The sequence below is a fragment of the Mustela putorius genome, unplaced genomic scaffold (genome assembly GCF_011764305.1).
Source record: "Mustela putorius furo isolate JIRA1106 unplaced genomic scaffold, ASM1176430v1.1 tig00003909_pilon_pilon_pilon, whole genome shotgun sequence".
Lineage (NCBI taxonomy): Eukaryota > Metazoa > Chordata > Mammalia > Carnivora > Mustelidae > Mustela > Mustela putorius.
Window position 1 is genome coordinate 40,772,940 of NW_025422057.1, and position 22,334 is coordinate 40,795,273.

Consider the following 22,334-nt stretch of genomic DNA (forward strand, 5'->3'; position numbering starts at 1 on the left):
GAATGTGGCAGTTATAAATCTATCTTATAGCCACTTTGTAAAAGGCAATGACTGTAGATAGAAAGGATCAATAAATAAGCTTTGTTAACCTTACTGTATGTGTATAACTACTAATACTGATTTCCATTAAAAGAGAAGCTTAAACCCACAAATTCTAAATACAAATGATAAGTGACTCAAGGAATAAAGATAATTACTACCCACAGGACTCTAAATTTAAACTGTACACAATTCTAGAATACCAAATCTATCTTTTTTTCCAGCTTATCAGAAAATGTAAATGCATTTCCTGGAGGATAAGAAATTATAATCGGTCCTACTTTTTTTGTTTTTTGCACTAACAGAAAATAACCAGTAGCAATAAAAATGATGGCTTTAACAAAAGTGGCATTTTCTTTTACCATTCTTTGTTTAGCTTATGTTAATTAAAATGTTTTTAAAGCTCTAAACTTAAGACAATGAGACTGCATTTTGGTAAGTCGTGAGGTTAAGATTCTCTGGTCTTTTTCATCCTAGTCTTTATAGTTCAAGTCCTTTGTGCAGACTAACTCAAACTTTATTATTATAACCCAGTAAGTATGGCTTTTCCCATTCCTCCTCCTACAACAATTCTAAGTATTACTAACTGATAAACACATAACAGATCACTGTTAATAGAAATACTAAAACTAGTCTGATGAACAAAAAGAATGGATCCAAATCTACTCACCACAATATAAAACTATTACTGCTAAAATTCTCAGATGAAAAAAATCAGTATGTTATGTTGAGCAATGAGACAACAACCAAAAGCCACAAAACACATAGGACATTAACAAAAGAGGAGGTGGCTGGGGGAACAAAAGGATGAACAGAAGCAAAAGACAAGTCTAAAATTCATATTAAATCCTAAGTACTTCTAGACTTACTCAAGTGTATAATTATTAGAATTTTTAATGCAAGCCATGATTTTTGATTTAGGTTAAATAATCAACTCAAAGCCAGCAAGTAATTGTGGATAATTAACTTGAGCAGTTGTCAGAATTAACATATAAAACAATAAATGAGGGAAAGGAAAGTCTATGTCAAATAGCAGGTGGTATTTTGAAAGAGTAATTTAACAATATTTTATTATTAGGGAGCGACAAAACATTATACCTGACCAAGCTGAAGAGCTATCATACATTTGACCTTTAGAAACTACATTTTAGGCCAAAGATAAGGATACGATCTGTACCTGGGAACAAAACACCACCTTTGATCATTTCTCCCATGATGCACCCAACTGACCAAATGTCAACTGAAAACAAAATGCAATGACATTAACATAAAGATTTTGGTTAAAATTAAAAAAAAAAAAAATTTAAACATTAAAAAAAATCACATACACCATGTATACTTTAAAATTATAGAAAGCAGTATAAAATAAAAATGAATGACAGAGAATGTGCTCTAACTACCAGCAGAGACTGTATGTCCTACTGCCAGATGCAGCCTACAGATAGTTCGGCTTCTTGTCTCAACAATTTTTGAACTATAACAGACACAAACTTTATATTTGTTTAAAGAAACCCATATGTATGAATGTACTATATTTATTTTCATTAGAAAACATAAGGAAGTTCATCACCTAACTAATTTAACTGCTGCAGCAGCACAAGGATACAGTCCCTTCCTGGAAAGAGGATTTTGTGGCAAACCATTTCTCCCATAATGCACCCCACAGACCATAAATCCACTATATGTTTGCAGCACAAAAGAAGGAAAAGCAAAGCAAAACGTCATTAAAATCAAAGAAGCATAATATGACTACATATATAAAAACTGCAAAACATCACAAAAAGAAAAAAGTGATTTTAATTTTAGCTAATGGAATAATTTAAAACACAAAATATTTTTCAAAAGGCTTTGACTCACAAAAGCAAATGTGAAGTATATAGCCTTTTAACTACATATCTAATTTTAAAGTGAGAGCTATGCACAGAAATCACATAATTGATAAACTTACACATTTTGTCTCTAAAAATTGTTTATAAAATATGAAACAGAACTGAATACATCTTTGCAAATAAGGCTGAAAATGAACATGAGGTGGCAAAATTTAAAGTTATTTAAATACTATTCTGAAGTTCAACTGTGCATTATACTCTCTCTTTAAGTCAAATTAAAAAAAAAAGCATGAGCAGAAATAATCTAGTATATTAAAATATTTAACAGAAAAATGTGTTTCTATGAGTCATTACAGTTAAAAAGTTAATTAAAAGCTCTTCAGAAATTTTCAAACTGGATTTCAAACTGGATAATTTTATTTGAAAAGTCCTATGTTTATTCTGAATTAAAAGTTACTGTTTTCTTGGCAATGTCATGGTACTTTTACCCTATTATCCCAAAAGGAACAAGTGCATAAAGAATGAACAATCAATGAAGAAAACTTTGTTTTCTTAAAATTGTATATGTTTTCCACCTAAGGGTTTCTAAACCCATAAAACCAAACTGTTTTAAGAAGTTAGTTTTCATTGGATTTAATATTTTCCACAGATTTATTACCTAAAAAGGTCTCCTCATTGACCTACTAACCCTCATCAACTTTTAATGGGAGCTGTAATCAATGCTGAAAAGAATCTGCTAGACCAAAAAAAAAAAAAAAAAAAAAAAAGGGGGGGGGCAATTTGGAGATCTCCACTTGGTTCATTAATATACCCTCACATTTTACATCTCTGGTTTGAAAATTTGGTTTAAGATAAAAAAAGAGGAGGAGGTAGTTAGATTCATTGTGGTGATCACTTCATAATGTATATGATAACCTGAATCACTATGATGTACACTTGAAACTAACAATAACATTATATGCTTATTCTATACTTCAATTTAAAAAAAAAAGAGTAGGTGGTTGCAGTTTAATAGAAGAGGGGAAGAATAAGCAAATTAAAAAGAAAGCCTTAGAAACTTGCATTTGTTTTTGAAGTTTCTAGGTACTGTTTAAGAGCAAAAGAAGAAAGGTGAAGAAGTGTGTGTTAGGGAGAGGTGCCCATGCTGGTGGACTTATGAAATCAGAAGTCTGTACTTTCTAATAAAGTTATCATAAAGAGACTGCCAGCCCATTAAACAATCTTAGTAACAAAGGTGGCAATAAATTTTGGAAATCCTGTAGAACTAAAGTTTCTTTAAAATTTCTTATTAAAATTCATATGAATCTACATGATTCAACTTTTAAGAATAAAATTCTAGAGTAAAAGGTAATACTCATAAACCAGTTCAGAGAACAACTCTCTTCCAGGGTTTTGATTTTTGGACTAAATCTACCACAGTAAATTTCCCCTATAGATTTCAGAGAACGACAAACTTTAAATATCCAGAACAAAATTTATGTAGGTAACCTTAAGAAAAACATTTTTTTAAACAAATTTCAAAAGTTCCAAGCATGAGAAGATATTGTCTGGGTTAGTGAAAACTTTCTCAAAATATGGTGTAACTGATTCAAACACAAAACTAGCTTTAAATGGCCTAACTGCTTACTCTATTAGTTTAAATATATTCCATTGTATTACAGTTTGCAAAAAGCTTTATGGTAGCTTGCAATAAAAGACAAAGTTGTTAAAACAAGTGGGGGTGGGATGTTACTGAAAGAAGAAGTTCTAATGTTTAACCTTACTGTTTCCTGAAGCAAAAACGGGCAATAAAGTGATCTATACAATTCCTATCTAAGACAGGAAAGCATGTCACTTCTTTATATGATAGTTTGCCTTGGTGCTAATTTCTGGTAGGAAGCTTTCTCCAAGATCACATTTATAGGACACTGAGTGACACAGTATCTGTGACAATTGATAGCTTTATAGCAAATGCAAAAGCAATCTTCATGATGGTGACTGGAAGTCTCATTTCTCAAAAGAAAAGAGTCTAATGCTAAATCTGACTCACTGAATTCTAAGGTATAAAACAATTTTAGAAAGTAAGAAAACATAACAGCATGTTAAAGAAAAGAATAATCATAAATAAAGTATTTGTTTTTAATTAATTCAGAAAAGCAAAGGAAATTAAGCTAAAATCCTCAGTTCAATGCTGTCTTAAAAAACACATCTTGAAGACTAAAGTAATAGTTTCTTGATTCAAAGTGAACCACTGTTTCAGATTCCTTGCTAAAAAGCACACCTAAGGTCCTATTCTAGGGAGTACTTTGGATGAAATTACCACATTTCAAAAGTTATAGTTTAAGTCCATAATAATCCTGTATAGATTTATATATATCCTAAATATCTGAGATTCAACAAAACTCCTTACATTACATGTATGTACACACATATATAGAACATTTTTAAAAATACGTGAATACATGCTTGATAATTTTCTTCAACCTTGATTCTAATGCTGAAATATTTAATTGAATATACCCATATAAAATAATGCCATCTCTGTAAGATGGGACACAGGCTTTGATGAAATAGTTTCTTTTGAAAGATCACCTTAATTATCTCATCAGCTCTGCAGAATGGCCTCACTGTAGCTCCTAAAGTTTATACTAAGTGTTAAAACTTTAGTTTCGTAAGGTTGGAGGTATGTTCAAGTATCACTAATGCAAAGTAGGATTATACTAAAGATAAACTGTCAGTACACCATATACTTCCTTGAGCCCCTGTTAGAAATACTCATTTTCAAGTTATAGGCAAGTGAACAGCATACGGCATATATTATTTTAGGAGCCATAGCAATAAATCCTTTATCCAGTTGTAGTATTGATAGTTATGTACTTATGTTTAAATAAACAGGGGCCCCAACTTTTTCCAAAGATTTATAACAAAATTTATAGTTACTTTCAAACTTTTGATAAACATTTCAGTGATACATTTAACTTCTATACACTTCAGCTTAAATATTTACACAAGAAATCTGATAAACAAAAGCAAAAACGGTATTTCAAGTAAATAGTGTTTGCTGACCGTTTTCTTTGTAGCCCATCCCTAGGATGACCTCAGGTGCTCTGTAGTAGCGAGTCACTACGTAAGGTGTCATCATAAAACTAGTTCCTGCAGTCCTGGCCAGTCCAAAGTCAAGAATCTTCAAAGTGCAGTCTGATTTTACCACGATATTACTGGGCTTTAAGTCCTTCAAAATATTAAAGACAGAAAGTGACTGCTATGATATATACAAACATTTTACAGTTCACAAGTTATTAGATCACTTTTCAAAAAAAAAAAGATTTTATTTATTTATTTGACAGACAGGGAGTGAGTGAGTGAGGATGGGCCGGGCCAGAGGGAGAGAGAGAATCTCAAGGAGACTTCTTACTGAGCGGGGAGCCTGACATGGGGCTCCATATCATGACCCTGAGATCATGACCTGAACTGAAATCAAGACTCGGACATTTAACCCACTGAGTCACCCAGGTGTCCTATTATTAGATCACTTGTAAAACAATTCCTGATAACTACTGTAATTTCTCTCATTATAATTAACATTACTACTCAGATTCATCATAACAGGCAATTCTGAAAAACTAGCTTCATGGCATTTTTCACTTATGAATACATACATACATACTAGAGAATTTATAATGTTTTATTTTCTAGAAATTGTGATTAGCTAGAAATTATCAATGAAGTGCAATAAAAGCAATTTGTAAGGCATTTCGAAGTTATTATAATAAAAAGGGAATCGTTAAGTTAGCATTTATGCTCACTTGTGTACTAAATTACCAGATTTTTAAAAAATCTCATTTTTAGGGCAGCCTAGGTGGCTCAGTTGGTTGAGTGCCCAACTCTTACTAATTTCGGCTCAGCTCACGATCTCAGGGTCATGGGTTCCAGCCTGTTGGATCTGCACTCAGCAGGGAGTCTCCTTGAGATTCTCCCTCTCCCTCTGCCCTTCCCTCTGCTAGCGTGTTCTCTCTCTCTCAAATAAATATAATCTTTAAAAAAATGAGATTTTTTACAAAATATATTATCTCAGCAAAGTAACACAGCCTGTTCAAGAATTACATATTGCAAGCTTTGATACCACTTCAGTGTCTACTGTGATGGGTAAAGATTAATGGCTCTTTATACTATTGCATTCTAGCCTAGAAATAAGATTCCAACCTTAAATACTTTATTTTGGAAAGGATAAGAGCACAATACAATGTTTTTTAGAAATATTTTTTATCAAGAAAAAAGTTAAAAAAGTGCTTCAAAAATATTGCCTGAAATTCATCTTTGTATAACAATCTATACCTTTCTACAGATGTTACTAACATTGCTAATTATATATGAGAAGACTCAGTGAATTTGTATAAATCTGTGGCAGAGGAAGTAGAACTAACTTAATATTCCAACTTCTCCCCCATTCATACATACATACATACATACATACATACATACATATAGCTTCCTTTACATGCAAGGCCCAACTGTGACTAGTTCTAGTCAAAAGGATGGAATGGGAGCAAAGAATAGAAGGGCCATGCACAACATCCTGTCATCTCTTCCCCTGATTTATTGATTAGTACCATTCCAGGTGGACCAGGTGGACCATTCCGTCAGCTGAGGTTGTTGAGTACCTAAGTAAGGCAGAATGCTTTCCCCACCATGATCTGCCCTGGACACACAGTATGGAAAATAAACCTTAGTTGTGTTAAGCTACTGTGAATTTAGGGTTTGTCACCTTGGCATAGCCTAGTGGTAACACTGTAATTTATAATAAGAAATACATATTTGGTCTTTGTCCCAACTACTGGCACAGAGCTCCTAAAACCCTTGGAATTATCTAAAAGGTAAGAGCAAAAAAGATGAAAGGAGGGCCTTTTGTTATTCATGAGAAGTCCCTTTCCGGGCACCTGGGTGGCTCAGTCAGTTGAACACAGGACTTGATTTTGGCTCAGGTCATGGATGATCTTAGAGTTGTGAGACGGAGCCCCAAGCCCCACATGTCTGGCTCCAAAAGATTCTCTCTCACTTCCTCTGCATCACTCCCTCTCTCATCCCTGTACTCCTGCTCTTTAAAAAAAAAAAAAGTCCCTTTTGACCATACAGGAGTTTATGATAATGAGGTCTTTTGTAAAGTTCCAAAGGATGGGGGCTGGTTGTGGGGGTGGGGAAGACAACAAAGTAATTAAAGGGTTGGAACTTCTAGCATTTCTTAGCCCACAACTCCAAGGAGGGAAGAGGGCTAAAGCCTAAGTTCCATCATCAAAGGCCAATGATTTAATCAATTGTGCCAGGTAATGAAGTCTGCATAAAAAAACAAAAGGACTGGTAAGGAGAACTTGTAGTTTGCTGAACATGTAAAGTGCTAGGAGACTGGTACACCCAGAGAGGGCATGGAAGCAGTTCCCCTTCCCACATTTACCTTGCCCAATACCTCTCTCCATGTGGCTGTTTTTGAGTTATGTCCTTTGTAACAAACTGGTAATCTAGTAAGTAAAATGTTTTCCTGATTTCTGTGAACCACTCTAGTAAATTAATTGAGCCTGAGGAGGGGGGTTTTTGCAAACCTCTGAATTCCAGCCAGTAGGTCAGAACCACAGGTAACAACCTGGGTTTGAGATTGGCATCTGAACAGCCAGCACTTGTAGGACTGATCCCTCAACCTGTTGGATCTGATGCTATTTCCAGGTAGGTAATATCAGGATTGAGTTAAAATACAAGACACCCAGCTTGTGTCCAGAGAACCTGGACTTGCTTGTGTGGGAAAAACTACCACACATTTGGTATTAGAAGTAATAATGTAAGAGTAAAGGAGACACCTAGAAATGTTTCTCCTTTATACCTGTCTATTCCAACACTGAAATTAGTGTCAGAAATGGGGTGTTACTATTATAAACACAGGATCATAGCTTAGCAGCTTTAGCAGCAGGCAGCAGGGAAACTAATACCAGAGGTTGGACAGGTGATTCAGATTATGTAATAGCAATACATTTCGTGATACTGCCCCTTGCAATAACTTGGAAAGCACAGCACTTGCATAATTAACCTGAAACTCTAGAACAAGGGTTGGCAAGTTAAGGCCTGTTTTTGTGAAGAAAATTTTATAACACAGTTCTGCCCATTTAACCACCTACTGTATACAGCTGCTTCTGTGCTACAATGGCAGGAGTTGAATAGCTGTGAGACTCTATGACCTGCAAAGCTCAAAATATTTACTATCAAGACTTTATAGAAAAAGGTAGCTAACCTCTGCTCTAGAAGAGATTAGAAAGCAAAACTTTAGTAGTGTGTTGGTGGCTAATGGCAGCATTTGAAAGAATTGGCCAGTTTAAAAACAGATGAAACGGAATCAGAATCTTGAATTTTAGGACCTTGCCATTCTAGAAAAATTAAATGCTACTAAACCCTTAAAAAGGGGGGGCAGATTGTCCAGTAAATCTCTTCCCTACCAAACTCAAAATATAGATATTCCTTGACTTCATAATGGGGTTATGTCCCAACAAACCCTCATAAGTTGAAAATATCGTAAGTTAAAAATGCACTTAATACACCTAACCTATCAAACATCATAGCTTAGGCTAGTCCACCTTAAACATGCTCTGAACACTTATCTTAGCCTACTGTTGGGTAAAATCATCTGACACAAACCCTATTTTATAAAAAAGTATTGGAATATCTCATGTAATTTATTGAGCAGTGTACTGAAAGTGAAAATCGAATGACTCTATGGGTACAGAATACTTATAGGTGTAGCTAACTGGGAGCTGTGGCTCACTGTTGCTGCCCAGCATCAAGAGAGATAAGTGTACTACATACTGCTAACCCAGGGAAAAAAAATCAAAATTCAAAGTATGAAATGCATATAAATACACTTCATTTGATTAAATATACTTGATTAAATACACTTGATTTAGCCTGGTTTCTCCTCTGCTATCTTTCACCATGAGAAAATAATGTGCCTCAGGGAACCAGCCACTCCTTCAGCCTGGATGCTGAAAACTGAACAAGGACAAACCCTGTCTGACCCCATGATCTGGAGCAGTGCCACACAACCAACCTGCAGAGCCCTGAGCAAGCAATGCTATGTCAAGCCACCAATACTTTGGATTTGTTTTTCATGCATTATTTGCACATAATAAATCTGAAAACCCTTGAGGGAAAAAGAACTGCATTCTTTAGTTGATGAAAATGTCTCAGACCTGCCAACAGAAAAGCCTGAAAGCTTAAAGGCAGACATTAAGTCAAAGACATACAGCCAGGGACTAACAAATACTCTATGAAAATAACTGTAATTAAAAAGAAGATTTCTAAGTTTCTGAGAGAGCTGTACTATCAAAAAACTCCATTAGGCTGTGACTTTTCTAGCCTGAAAACAATGGTTTTCAATTCAGGGCAATTCTGCCCCCAGGGGATAGTTCACAGGGTCTGGAGACATTTTTGGTTGTCACAATTGGGAAGTACTGGTGGCATCTAGTGAATAGAGGCCAGGAATGTGCTAAACATTCTATAGTACACAGGACAGCTCCTCAAAAGAAACAACTCTTCATCCAAATCATCAACAGTGTCGAGACTGAAAAGGACTGCCTTAAAAGGACACCTGGGCCCCCAATCTTGTACAGATAGTAAGCTGAGAAAGCTGAGCGACCCCAAGAAGAACACATTTTCCAATAACCACTTTAGATATACTCAAAAGGACAGTAGAAAAGAAAGACTCTTCACAGAGTAGAGCCAGGTACTACAGAGAACAGTGGACAAAGCATTCCTTGCAGAAATGAGATTTAGGGACTAACCAACCCTCACCTCCACTTTCCCCAAAGGAAGTGACACAGTGTCTTCCCAACAGAATGTCTTTTTAAAAATAATTTTAAAGATGTATTTATTTATTTGAGAGAGAGCACATGTGTGGTGGGACAGAGAGTCTATGTCAAGCACGGATCCCAATACAGGGCTTAATCCCATGATGCTGAGATCATGACCTGAGCCAAAACCAGGAGTCAGATGCTTACCTGACTGTACCACCCAGGGACCTCTGCCCAACAAAATTTCAAATTACAAATGACCAATGACTAAACTTTTCAATTTCCCAAATGGGACTGTTTACTGGATCTGAAGTAGAGATTATGCTCCATCACTTCAGAAATAAATACCTTGACAGACTAGGACTTAGGGTTATCTCCCCTAACCAGGGGATGAGTGTACTAGGTGTAGAATCAAGGGAGCAAAGAAATGTTTGATGACCAGAAGGGTAGACTGTGACAGAGACTAATGCTCACCACTATTCTGAAGTCTGCCTTTCACATTTCTCTGTCCCTTGTAATTAGGCAGGTCCTCATGTTCTGCCAATAGGTTCAGGGCAGAAGTGATGTGTGTCACTTCCAGGCCAAAGCATAGAAGAGGCAGTACACCTGGCTTTCTCCTCCCCTGAAACAATGACCAGGAACTATGCACATGGTGGAGACTGGGTTTCTGAGTTACTGTGTGGAACCCCATTCCCAGTCCTGACTTGTACTAAAACCCTAAGGGATATTTTACCAGGCAAACCATCTTAGACTACAGAGATATTAGGCTGGGGTGAAGGGTATTTAGACTTAGTAGTAGACCAGAGAGATGAGTATCAGTTGTGGCCTCAAGACCACCTATTGGAGTGGGTGTGACCCATTAAACTTCTTGTAAGTTACTTAAGGAACAAACATCAAATAAAACCCTGGAGGAGCAGTCTCCAGAACTTATTGTATGAAGGAAATAGGAACAAGTGACACCAGAGATGTCCTACAGTGAGTTCTGAGGTGCCTGTTCTGATCCCCGGTTCAGGATCCCTTCCAGCTGCTAGCAGTATTGGTTGCTGAGTTTTCAGCAAATCTCTCTCCTGGAATTGTCTTCAGATACAGAGAGCCATCTTTTCCAAGGTCATGCTGCTCCTCAAAGTCCGACTGAGTCACCAGCTGAGGACTTTGGAATGACTGTATATCCAACTCAGTTTTTCCCTTTGTCCAGTATTACTTCCTTTACACCAAAGATGTTGATGCTGAGGGGACTCCCCAACAAACTTCTTACATGTATATCTTTTCCATCCTAGAGATTGTTTCCCAGATATCCTGACACCTAAGATAAAGGCACATTCCTCTTCATAGGTAACAGATCCTCGTATATCTTACTAGCTCAAATTTATTATGTAAGTTTTCTACAGTATTATTGTATTTTTACCACTTTATCCATCCACACTAAGGGAATATGTTAAAATATCCCAATTGTACCATGTTTGTATAATTCTTCTTTTTTCCACAGTTTAAGGTTTGTGTATTACAATTCCACTGCATATATAAAGTTCTTGACAGTTACTTACCACATAGTAGATTACATCCTTTTTCCTCATAAAGTCACTGAAAAATGCTTTGTCCCTGGCCCCACCATATTCAGTGCAGTTGATTAAACAGATTCATCCTTGTTCTCTTGTTTTATTTTCCCATACATCTTTACCAATAACTTTGCTTTCAGTCTTTGGAAGCTAGCTACAATTGTCTGCATTACAGAAGCATACAGTTGTTGTTGGCACTGTGTGTCAAATTTGAACTCTGTTCATTAAGGGGTTAATCCCCTTTACCCATTATGTTATATATTGGTCTTCTGTAATTTAATGTTTCCGTTTTAAGTTTCTTTCTATTTCCTTTGTTTCCTCTTCTATCATGTAGTCTGTGATTTCTGTTTTACTCACCTGCTACCCCATTAATCTGAAAATTTTCTATTTGGAAGGTTTTACTTTACTAAAATCAAATTAACTTCCATGGAGGCAGATTACTGTCCTGGCCCACAGGGCAAAAGAAACTCATCTGCCTCATACAATATATAATGGGATGAGGAAGATAATATACTTCCCCATGTAAAGAGAGTATATATATTTCTCTTATGTTGCCTAAAGATGGCATTAAACATAACATTATAGCAGTTGCATAGGCTATATACCAATTCAGTTAGAATGATAACTAAGAATAAACCTAAATATCTCACATACATGATTGTTATAAAATAGATAACTTGAGCACAAATCTCTGTATTCATTTTGAGTTAGGTTATTTGACACAAGATAGCTCAAAGATATAATTCCACTGAATTAAATATTTTTCAAGAAATTCCTCTCAAATTAGATGCTATTCTTTTCAAAGAATAAGCTAGAACTAAAACTAAAATACAAAAATATACGTCCACATAAAAACCTGCACACACACGTTCCTGCCAACATTGCTCATGATAGCAAGCCAAATGTCTCTCAGGTGATGAATAGATATACAAAATGTGGTATACATCCATAAAGCAAACTATTATTTCACAATAAAAAGAAATGAAGTACTGATACATGATAAATAGATGGACGAACCTTGAGAACACTAGGCTAGGGAAGAGAAGCCAGACACAAAAGACCACATTATATATAAATAATTCCATTTATATGAAATATCCAGAATAGGCAAATATATGGAGATAGAAAGTAGGTTAGTCGTTGTGTACGGCCAGGGGTGAAGGGAGTAACAGGAACCGAAGGCTAATAAGTACATGATTTCTTTAAGGTTGGTGAAAATGTTCTAAAATTATATTGTGGTGATGGTTGTACAATCTTTGAATATAATTACATACTTTATGAACTGTATGGTATGTGAATTACATGTCAATAAAGCAGTTAAAAAACAGATTACAAAAATATAAACTATTTCTGTATATATGAGAAATACAACTCTGATACTCAATTTTATGTAATTGGTAATGACAGCAGGATATTTTATATACTACTTCATTTCAGAGCAAAACTAAGCTTATACTACTCCACGTAAATCAGTGAAACACAACTTTCCCAAAATATAATTAAAGGAAAATGGAAAATGGAAGAGTAGACCGCTCCACAGAAACACCAAAAAGCAGAGCAAAATGGATCAGAAAAAACTTTTTCAGAAATCTGGAAAACAGTCAAATGTTCACAACAACCAAGTAAATGCAGAATCAAGAAAAACGCAAATTAAAAACAAGAGAAAAGATGTGTGGTGTTTTCACTAGCCCCTGTCCCACCCATCTTCCTGGTTGGGTGGGAGGGTCTTAAAGAAAGCAGCCTACATTCTCACTGTGGGACTCTAGATTGGGCTAGACAGAGGGCATTTCTCAAAAACACTGTGAGGCAAATGAATAACCCATTATGCCTGTGACAAAACATTAAAGTTAAAGAAAACATGACATGGCATACCATCAAGTGTGCAAAAAATGCATGATGGAAGTCCCAAATAAGAGGCCTGGTTGGGTGGGAGGGTCTTAAAGAAAGCAGCCTACATTCTCACTGTGGGACTCTAGATTGGGCTAGACAGAGGGCATTTCTCAAAAACACTGTGAGGCAAATGAATAACCCATTATGCCTGTGACAAAACATTAAAGTTAAAGAAAACATGACATGGCATACCATCAAGTGTGCAAAAAATGCATGATGGAAGTCCCAAATAAGAGGCAAAAAAAGAAAAAAAAAAATGGAGCAGAAAAAATGACCGAAAACTTACAAATTTATGAAAGACATAAACCTACACATTCAAGCTATTCAGTGAACTCTAAGGATAAAAGCAAAAGAGATCTGCACTAAGACACATTTTAAACTGCTGAAAACTAAACACAAAAAGAAAATCTTAAGAATCAGGAGAAGCGGGCGCCTGGGTGGCTCAGTGGGTTAAGCCGCTGCCTTCGGCTCAGGTCATGATCTCAGGTCCTGGGATCGAGTCCCACATCGGGCTCTCTGCTTGGCAGGGAGCCTGCTTCCTCCTCTCTCTCTGCCTGCCTCTCTGCCTACTTGTGATCTCTCTCTGTCAAATAAATAAAATAAAAAATCTTTATAAAAAAAAAAAAAAAGAATCAGGAGAAGCAATTTGTTACTTGTAAGAGATTCTCAATGAAATTAACAAGTGATTTCTCAAAAGAAATCATACAGGTCAAAAGGCAGTGAAAAGAAACATTTAAACTGCTGAAAGAAAAACAATGCCAAACAAAAATTCTATATCTCCTTCAAAAGGACACTCAGTAGTAAACTGAAGCTGTAAGAAGAAATAAAAAATTCTAGTAAAGGTAATTACATAGGTATACACAAAGGTCAGTATTACTATGTTTAGGGCTTCTCACTCCTAATTTCTTCCAATATGATTTAAAAGACAAATGCATTAAACAATAATTACATTTTTATCTTATTGGGCACACAGTGTATAAATATATAAGCTACAACATAATGGGGGAAGAACAGATTATATACAGGAGTAGAGTTTTTGTGACAATAAGGTGGTAATAATTCAAAATAAATTGTTATAAGTTAAAGAGACTAATCCCAATCCCAATGGTAGCCTTTAAGAAATACTCCCTCCAAAGATAGGAGAATATGTATTTTCTAAGTGCACATGGATTATTCTCCAGAACAGACCACATGTTAGGTGACTGAACAAGTCTCAACAAATTTTAAAAGATGGAAATTATACAATGTATCTTCTCTGACCACAATGGAATGAAGCTAGAAATCAAGAAATAAGGAATACTGGAAAATTCACAACCAAAGGGACAAAGAACAATTCATAAGGAAAACGAGAAAATACTTTGAGATGAATGAAAATGAAAACACAATACACAAAAATTTAGGGAATACAGAAAAAGCAAGCTCAGAGGACAATTTCATAACTGTGTTTAAGCTGCTAATAAGTCTGTGTTATTTTGTTATGGTGGCTCAAGAAAACTAATACAATATAAGTAAATAGAAAGACATTCATGGGTGTCCGTGAATTGGAATACTAAATATAGGTTAAAAAGACAAAACAACCCAAGCAATCTACAGAGTCAATAAATGAAATCTTTATTAAATTCCAGTGGCCTTTCTGCAGAAATGGAAAAGCTGATATTTTCAAATCCACATGAGTCACAAGGAGCCCTGAATAGTCAAAACAATGTTTAAAAAGAAGAATAAAGTTGGAGGGTTCACACTTTCCCATTTTTCAAAACTTACTAGATGGCTACAGTATCACTTTATCTGTTTTTTTCTTTCATTGATCGTGCTTTTGGTACCATTTGTAAGAATTTATTGTCAAGTCATTAAGGTTTACCCTTATATTTTTTTTTAAGAGTTTTATAGCTTTAGCTTTTATGTTTAGGTCATTGACCCATTCTAAGTTAATTTTTGTGTATGGTGTGAAGGAAGGATCCAAATTCATTCCTTTGTTTGTGAAAATCCAATTGTCCTACCCCACTTATTAAAGATACTTATTTTTTCCCAACTGAATGGTCTTTGACACCCTTGTTGAAAATTACATAGGTAGGTGATTTTATTTCTGGACTCTTATAAGTTCTCTATTCCACCAGTCTATGTCTGTGTCCTTACAGCAGTCCCACATAATTCTGATACTTGAATTTCATGAAAACTAAAAACTTTTGTGCAACAAAGGATATCAAGAAAGTGAAAAGACAATATACAAAATGAGAGAAAATATTTACAAATCATGTATCTGATCAGGGTCTAGTATCTTATATATATTATACTTATACAATATATAAAGAGTTTCTATAATTCAACTTATATATATGTATATATATAATATATAAAGAACTTACATATATAATATATAAAGAATTTCTATAACACAGCAATGAAAAGACAAAACAACCCAATTTTAAAAAATGGCCAAAGGTCTTGAACAGACACTTCTCCCAAAAAGATATACAAATGACCAACGAGTATATGAAAGCATTCAACATCTTTAGTCATTAGGGAAATGCAAATCACAAGGAGATACCACTTTGTACTCACTAGGATGGTTAGAATAAAAGCCAGCAAGTACTGGCAAAGATCTGGAGAAATCAGAACCTTCACACATTGCTATGGGGAATGCAAAACGGTATAGCCACTGTTGAGTACAGTTTGGTAGTTGTTCTAAAAGTTAAATATATATATACCATGGGCCCCAATCCTGGGAAGATACTCAAAAGAATTGAAAACAGGAACTCAGACAAATACTTGTATATGAATGTTACAGCAGCACTATCCACAAAAGCTAAAAGGTAGAAATAATGCAAATGTCTATCAGTGGATGAATGGATAAACAAAATGCAGTACATATATATATTATTATATCATTCAGTCATAAAAAGGAATGAACTATTGATACATGCTACAATATGAATGAGACTGGCAACATTATGCTAAATTAAAGAAACTAAACACAAAAGGTTACATATGATTCCATTTATATGAAATATCCAGAAGAGATAAATCCACAGACACAGAAAGCCAACTGGGATGAGGCCAAGGGCTAGGGAGAGAGAGATGGGGACTGACTGCTTAATGGGTATGAGGATTCTGGGGGCAATGAAAATATTTTGAAATTTTCTATCGGTGATAGATGAACAATGTCATGGATATAGTAAATGTCAATGAATTGAACCCTTTAAGATGGTTAATTTTACGTTGGTGAATTTCACCTCAATAGTTTAAAAAAAGAATATGATTATAGTTTTTTCTACTAACCCGATGAATAATTCCAGCAGAGTGAAGGTGCTTGATTCCACACAGCATCTGATAGAGAAGGTAGGACATTCTCTCATGATCTAGTTCCATCTGAATCACTTGGCAAAGATTTGCATCCATGAGCTCCATGACTATGTAACTTCATGGGTGAAAAAAGATGACAGCTAAAGTGTACAGCAACAGTCTAAGAATAATGTATAAACATAAAATTTTAATTATCACACTTACACATCTTGAAATTCTTCTAGGGATTTCTGTGGTGTGAAAACATTCAAAAGGCCAATTATCTGTGGTAAAAAGCAAAGAGACAAAAAAATTAGACAGCACTACTACTAATAATACTTTCATTTAGGAACAGCAAATACATGGGTTAAAAAAAACCCATCGTCAGTATAAAAATTTTGAAACCTTATGTTCTAAGCCCATGTACTCTCTCTTATTTTACATATTAAGACTTTATGTCCAGGGATTGGGGGCAGGGAGGGAACCAAAGCACACAGGATCTTTAGGGAGGTGAAAATACTCTGTATGGTACTATAATAGTAGACATTATGTCATTACACATAGGTCCACACCCAAAGAATGTATAACATCAAGAGTGAACCCTAATGTAAACTACTGACTCTGAATAATAAGGATGCATCGAGTGATTATAATGAAAGTACCAGTCTGGTGGGGGGGTACAGAAAATGAGGGAGGCTATGCATGTGTGGGGGTAGGGGGTGTATGGGAGATCTCTGCACCTTCCTCTCATTTTGCCGTGAACCTAAAAATGCTCTTAAAAAAACACACACACAAAACTATCAACAGAAGAGCTCCACATACCCATTCCATTTATGAATACTCAATTATCAAGGATCTATATTATACAATTCTCTATAAAATTTGTAAGCAAATTTTTAAATATCTTCTACCAGCTCTTATCTAATTTAATACCTGTATATAATCTCAACCCTCCCTGTAACACCCTCAGTTTTTCATAGTACTGAACATTCCCAGTTTTCTTCATTCCCAAACTATTCACTGGTTCATCCAGAGACATGCCCTCTTTCCCACCATTCTGTCTTCCTAATCCTTTTCTTTCCTCTACCTGTACTGTATTACCTATATTACATAGGCAATATATGTTGCTGTTGGTTTTTTTTTTGTTGTTTGTTTGTTTTTGCCTAAACATCTCTATGTGGATAATTTCCAAATATACATTAAAAGTTCTTGCTTAGGGGCACCTGGGTGGCTCAGTGAGTTAGGCCTCTGCCTTTGGCTCGGGTCATGATCCCGGGGTCCTGGGACCGAGCCCCGCATAGGGCTCCCTGCTTGGCAGGGAGCCTGCTTCCCTTCCTCCCTCTCTGCCTGCTTCTCTGCCTACTTGTGATCTCTGTCAGGTAGAGAAATCAAAATCTTTATTAAAAAAAAAGGGGGGGGGGCGCCTGGGTGGCTCAGTGGGTTAAGCCGCTGCCTTCGGCTCAGGTCATGATCTCAGGGTCCTGGGATTGAGTCCCGCATCGGGCTCTCTGCTCAGCAGGAAGCCTGCTTCCCTCTCTCTCTCTGCCTGCCTCTCCATCTACTTGTGATTTCTCTCTGTCAAATAAATAAATAATAATTAAAAAAAAACTTAAAAAAAAAAAAGTCCTGGGGCGCCTGGGTGGCTCAGTGGGTTAAAGCCTCTGCTTTCGGCTCAGGTCATGGTCTCAGGGTCCTGGGATCGAGCCCTGCATACGGCTCTCTGCTTGGTGGGGAGCCTGCTTCCTCTCTCTTTCTCTTTCCTGCCTCTCTGCCTACTTCTGATCTCTGTCTGTCAAATAAATAAATAAAATCTTAAAAAAAAAGTCCTTGCTTAGTTTGTAAGTCTCAAATATATATTGCCTATATATTGCCACTTCACATGAAAATCTCAAAAACATAAAATTGAACACATTATCATTCCTATCCAAACCCTTTACTTTTCCAGAGTGCCTCCTCTTTTATAAGAGAAGGTTTAGTAAAAGAGAAGGCTCACAGTGATTTTTTACTTTTTTAATATTTGCACCATAATAAATATTGAAAAGAATACTATCCCATTCTCCTGTCAGCTGAACTTTAACCTCTTCTTCCCATATAGATAGAGGATTTTAACATCTCATCTAGATTGTTCATACTATAATTACTTCTAACATTAAGGTTCCTTAAACATTAAGGAAACCTTAAACAATGGTTTCCATTGTATTGCTTACAATATGGTAACAAAACAAAAACAAAAAACAAACCAGATCATATTACTGACCTCTTCAAAAACTTAATACCAGAAAAAAAAAAAAATCCAAAACTCCCTTGCAATACATTCAAAGTCTTCCTTCCAGGACAGAACATCAATCCAGTTCATCTCCTGTTAAACTCTCTATTAAACTTGATACTTTAGCCATCCTAAATAAGTTTAAACAATGTTACCTTTAAAAATTTTCAATGCCTTAAACATACTCCTCCCTGTCCTTGTCAAATTTACCTACTGAATCCAGTTACCTTCAAAATTGATTATGTAGTCTGACAACCTCTAGTCCTTGACAGGTTGCTGAATATTTTCTTTACTTAGTCCCCACAATATCTTATATGTTATCATGGCATTTAACAGTATTGTGTAGTCTCATTTTCAAGCCTCATCCTTATCACACCAGGATCTTTGTTAGAAAGAATTATTCACTTTTTCAGCCCTGGCACCATAGGGAGATACCTGACACACATTTTTAAAACATTTGTTGACAATTAGGGATAGGAAAGTTTTTCTAGGCCAACTTCATGGGACAGAATCTATGTCATTCATCTAAGCATGAAGCTTTGCTTATAGAAGGTATTCAAATATTTGGTCAGTGAATAAACTCAGAAAAATAATTTCCAGATCAGAAAAGGTCAAACAAATTTGTTTAAGATAGGGAAAGTGATAATAAAAATGCATCCAGCTACTCTAAATGAATTAATTCCAGACTCCTAGATAGAGGAATGCACATCTAGAGACTCAGAGAAATAGTAAAACTCTTCATATCTGAGAAATCCTATAGTAGAAGAGAAGTGTTAAAGATGAAGAGCATATAAAGACAAGAGATTAGTGGTTGCTTAGAGCTAAGAGGGGTGGGAGATAGGAAAATAAGAGCTAAACAATATGGAGTTTTTCAGAGGTGACGAAAATGTTCCAGAAATATGGAAAGTCACATATACCAGTGAATATACTAAAAACCATTGAATTGTACATATTAAATGAATAAATTGTACAGTATGTGAATTGCATCTCAATAAAGCAATTATAAAATAAAAAATTAAGACACCTGTCTTACTTTTCAAAAAGGAAAGTAATGGAAATTATATCAATCAACGACTGGACAGTCAAACAAAAGTCAAGGACTGATTAAGTGGTTGATATATAAGTACTTTGAGAGAATTAACACTTATTAGGAGCAGGTAAAAATTCACTGACAAACTGTACTTCCTTCTGTGAATAAAACGACAATGACAACAAAGAATAGCAGCAGTAGATCAGAAACATGACCAGATAAGTATATGAAGACCTCAAAAAGGCATCATAATATCCATGTGAATAAGATGCAGAATTCGGGAGTGATGGGTAATTTTTATAGTTACACATGTCATTTTTGTGGTATACCCAAGGGTCACTAATGAACTAATCCAGCAATTATGAAGGCATCCTGAGCAAAACTGGGATGTGAAACTAGCAAGTGAAAAGTCAGAACAAAGGAAAAAGCAATCCCCAACAGTCTGGGAAAAGAAATCAGATTTCACATGTGAAATTCTAGGGAGGGATAGGAAGTACTATACTTAACTTCCAAAACCAAAAGACAAAAAGTAAAAGATGGGGGGCACCTCGCTTGCTCAGTCAGTACAGCATGTGACTCCTGATTTTGAAGTTATAAGTTCAAGCCCCAAGTCAGGTGTGGAGCTTATTTAAAAATAAAATCTTAGTAAAAGACAGTAAAGATGTGATGTATTAGCAGGCCTGTGACAAAGAATAACTTGCTAAGACAATGTGAATCAAATGGTGACCTGATTTCTAAACAGGATTATAATGTCCATGGTTAAGAGGAGATAACATGCCTTAGTTATCTTGGAGAATTCAATCAGACATGGAAATACTGTGTGCTAGGTGGCATACCAAAGTATGTTTGGAGATATGTGACCAAGTTGAAAGACAAACTCAAAAATATCTATGAAAACAGTAGGAAATGCACAACGATTTGGATGTATCTAGTACCACTGAAGTATATGCTTAACATGGCTAAGAATAGTGAATTTTGTTATATATATAATACATTATATATATATATCATATTTATATTATTTTACCACAATTAAAAAAAAAGAAGTGGGAAAAAACAGAGATGTTTAGACCAGCAAAGAGATTATCTGTGTGGAACATGAAACTGTTGAAAAGGCAAAACATTACAAAAACGTCTATCCATTAGGAGTATAAAAATTCCATTATTATTTCTGGTTTCTCTGTATTGCTGACCCTTGAACAACATGGGTTCAAACTGTGTAGGTTCACTTATACATGGACTTTTTTGGGTAAATATAGTACAGTACTGTGCAAGAATTTTCCTTATGATTTTAGTTAACATTTTTCATCTAGCTTACTTTAAGAACACATATAATATACAAAATATGTGTTAATCAACTACTTATGTTATCAGTAAGGCTTCCAGTCAAGAGTAAGCTATCAGTTGTTAAGTTTGGGGTTGTCAAAGTTATATGCAGATTTCAACTGCACAGGGGGTTGACATTCCTAACTCCCACATTGTTCATGGGTCAACTATATTTAGTTTTATATTCATTCTCTGAACAAATATGTTTTAAACATCTACTCTGTATCAGTACTCTTCTAGGTGTCAAGGGTACTGCTTGTGTGGACCCTGACATCCCCCATCAAAGGGTTAACTATGTGAAACATGCTTTCCGTGCCCTCCATCTAGTTGATGGAACCAAGTTTTTTTTTGCAGTCACCGAAGCTCAAGAAATAGAAGTCATTGGCCATGTACCCAATGCAAAACTAAGCAATATCACCACCATCATCACCATGAAACAGACTACAAGGGGGCATGAGCAGCTAGCTCTATCTGAGGGCAGGAGGCCACCAGAAAAACCCTGACAAGCAACATGGCTGGCTCCCATCTAGAACAAGAATGGCTAACACGACTTGTTCCCTATCAATGACTTTAATCTATACCTCTTTTTAAATGCTGTTCTTTCTCTCTGGGAGGCCATTTTCCTTCAACAAGCCAATTTTTACCCCATTTTAAGAATTAGTCTAAAGCCATGTTTTCTCAAAGCTTTCCCATTTCATGAAAGCTCATGCAATCTTCTCTCTCCTGAAATCTTAGCACTTATTTTTCATCTACCACAATTTGACCAACTTCCACTGCCTTATAATATATGATATTTCATTATGTATTTGTCTTCATAATAACACTATATGTTATCCCAAATAAGAAGCCTCATCCTTAACTTCCATGAATTTTCCCCTTCAGTGACTAATCTAGTAACTCCAGCACATACAGGCTTGCACAGTTAGCTTTCAAAATGTTGTAAACTGTGTTATCTGCAATCAGAAAGTACTGAGCTTATTTTATTTTACAAACTCCTTTGGACAAATACTACAAGACGTCTCCAGTCAGATGCTTTTGGTTTAGTACTTCATAAAACTCTCCCTTGTATATACTCCTAGTTTATTTCCTCTCAGCTGAGAGAGATGACTCCATTAAAATAATCATAAAAGCATACTTAATTAAGTTTAAAAAAGTGTAACTATGTCTTCTCAAAATGAGTTATATGTTTAAGTCATTATAATCATTAGGGAAAAGGAATTAAGGATATTTCCCTAATTTCATTTAAATATTTTTTGAAGTTTCTGCTAAATTGCTTTATAAAATTACAGACTATCTTCAACCTAAAGTGACCAG

General features: G+C 35.5%; 1 protein-coding gene across 10 annotated transcripts in view; it reads right to left on the reverse strand.

Moving 5' to 3' along the window:
• The window catches only part of MAPK8 (mitogen-activated protein kinase 8), a 107,128-nt gene that overhangs the window by 11,224 nt on the left and 73,570 nt on the right, over positions 1-22,334 (reverse strand). For 9 of the 10 annotated variants that reach the window (XR_006603267.1, XR_006603266.1, XM_045068974.1 and 6 more), the window contains 4 exons: positions 16,624-16,682; positions 16,396-16,534; positions 4,914-5,079; positions 1,208-1,279 (listed from right to left, as the gene is read on the reverse strand). Coding sequence is in view for 8 of the 10 variants with exons in the window: in XM_045068974.1 (XP_044924909.1) it covers positions 1,208-1,279; positions 4,914-5,079; positions 16,396-16,534; positions 16,624-16,682 (436 nt within the window). In the remaining 2 variants the exon portion in view is untranslated. Of the gene's footprint in view, positions 1-1,207; positions 1,280-1,645; positions 1,718-4,913; positions 5,080-16,395; positions 16,535-16,623; positions 16,683-22,334 lie in introns of all 10 variants that reach the window. The other variant, XM_045068975.1, reaches the window with a different exon arrangement.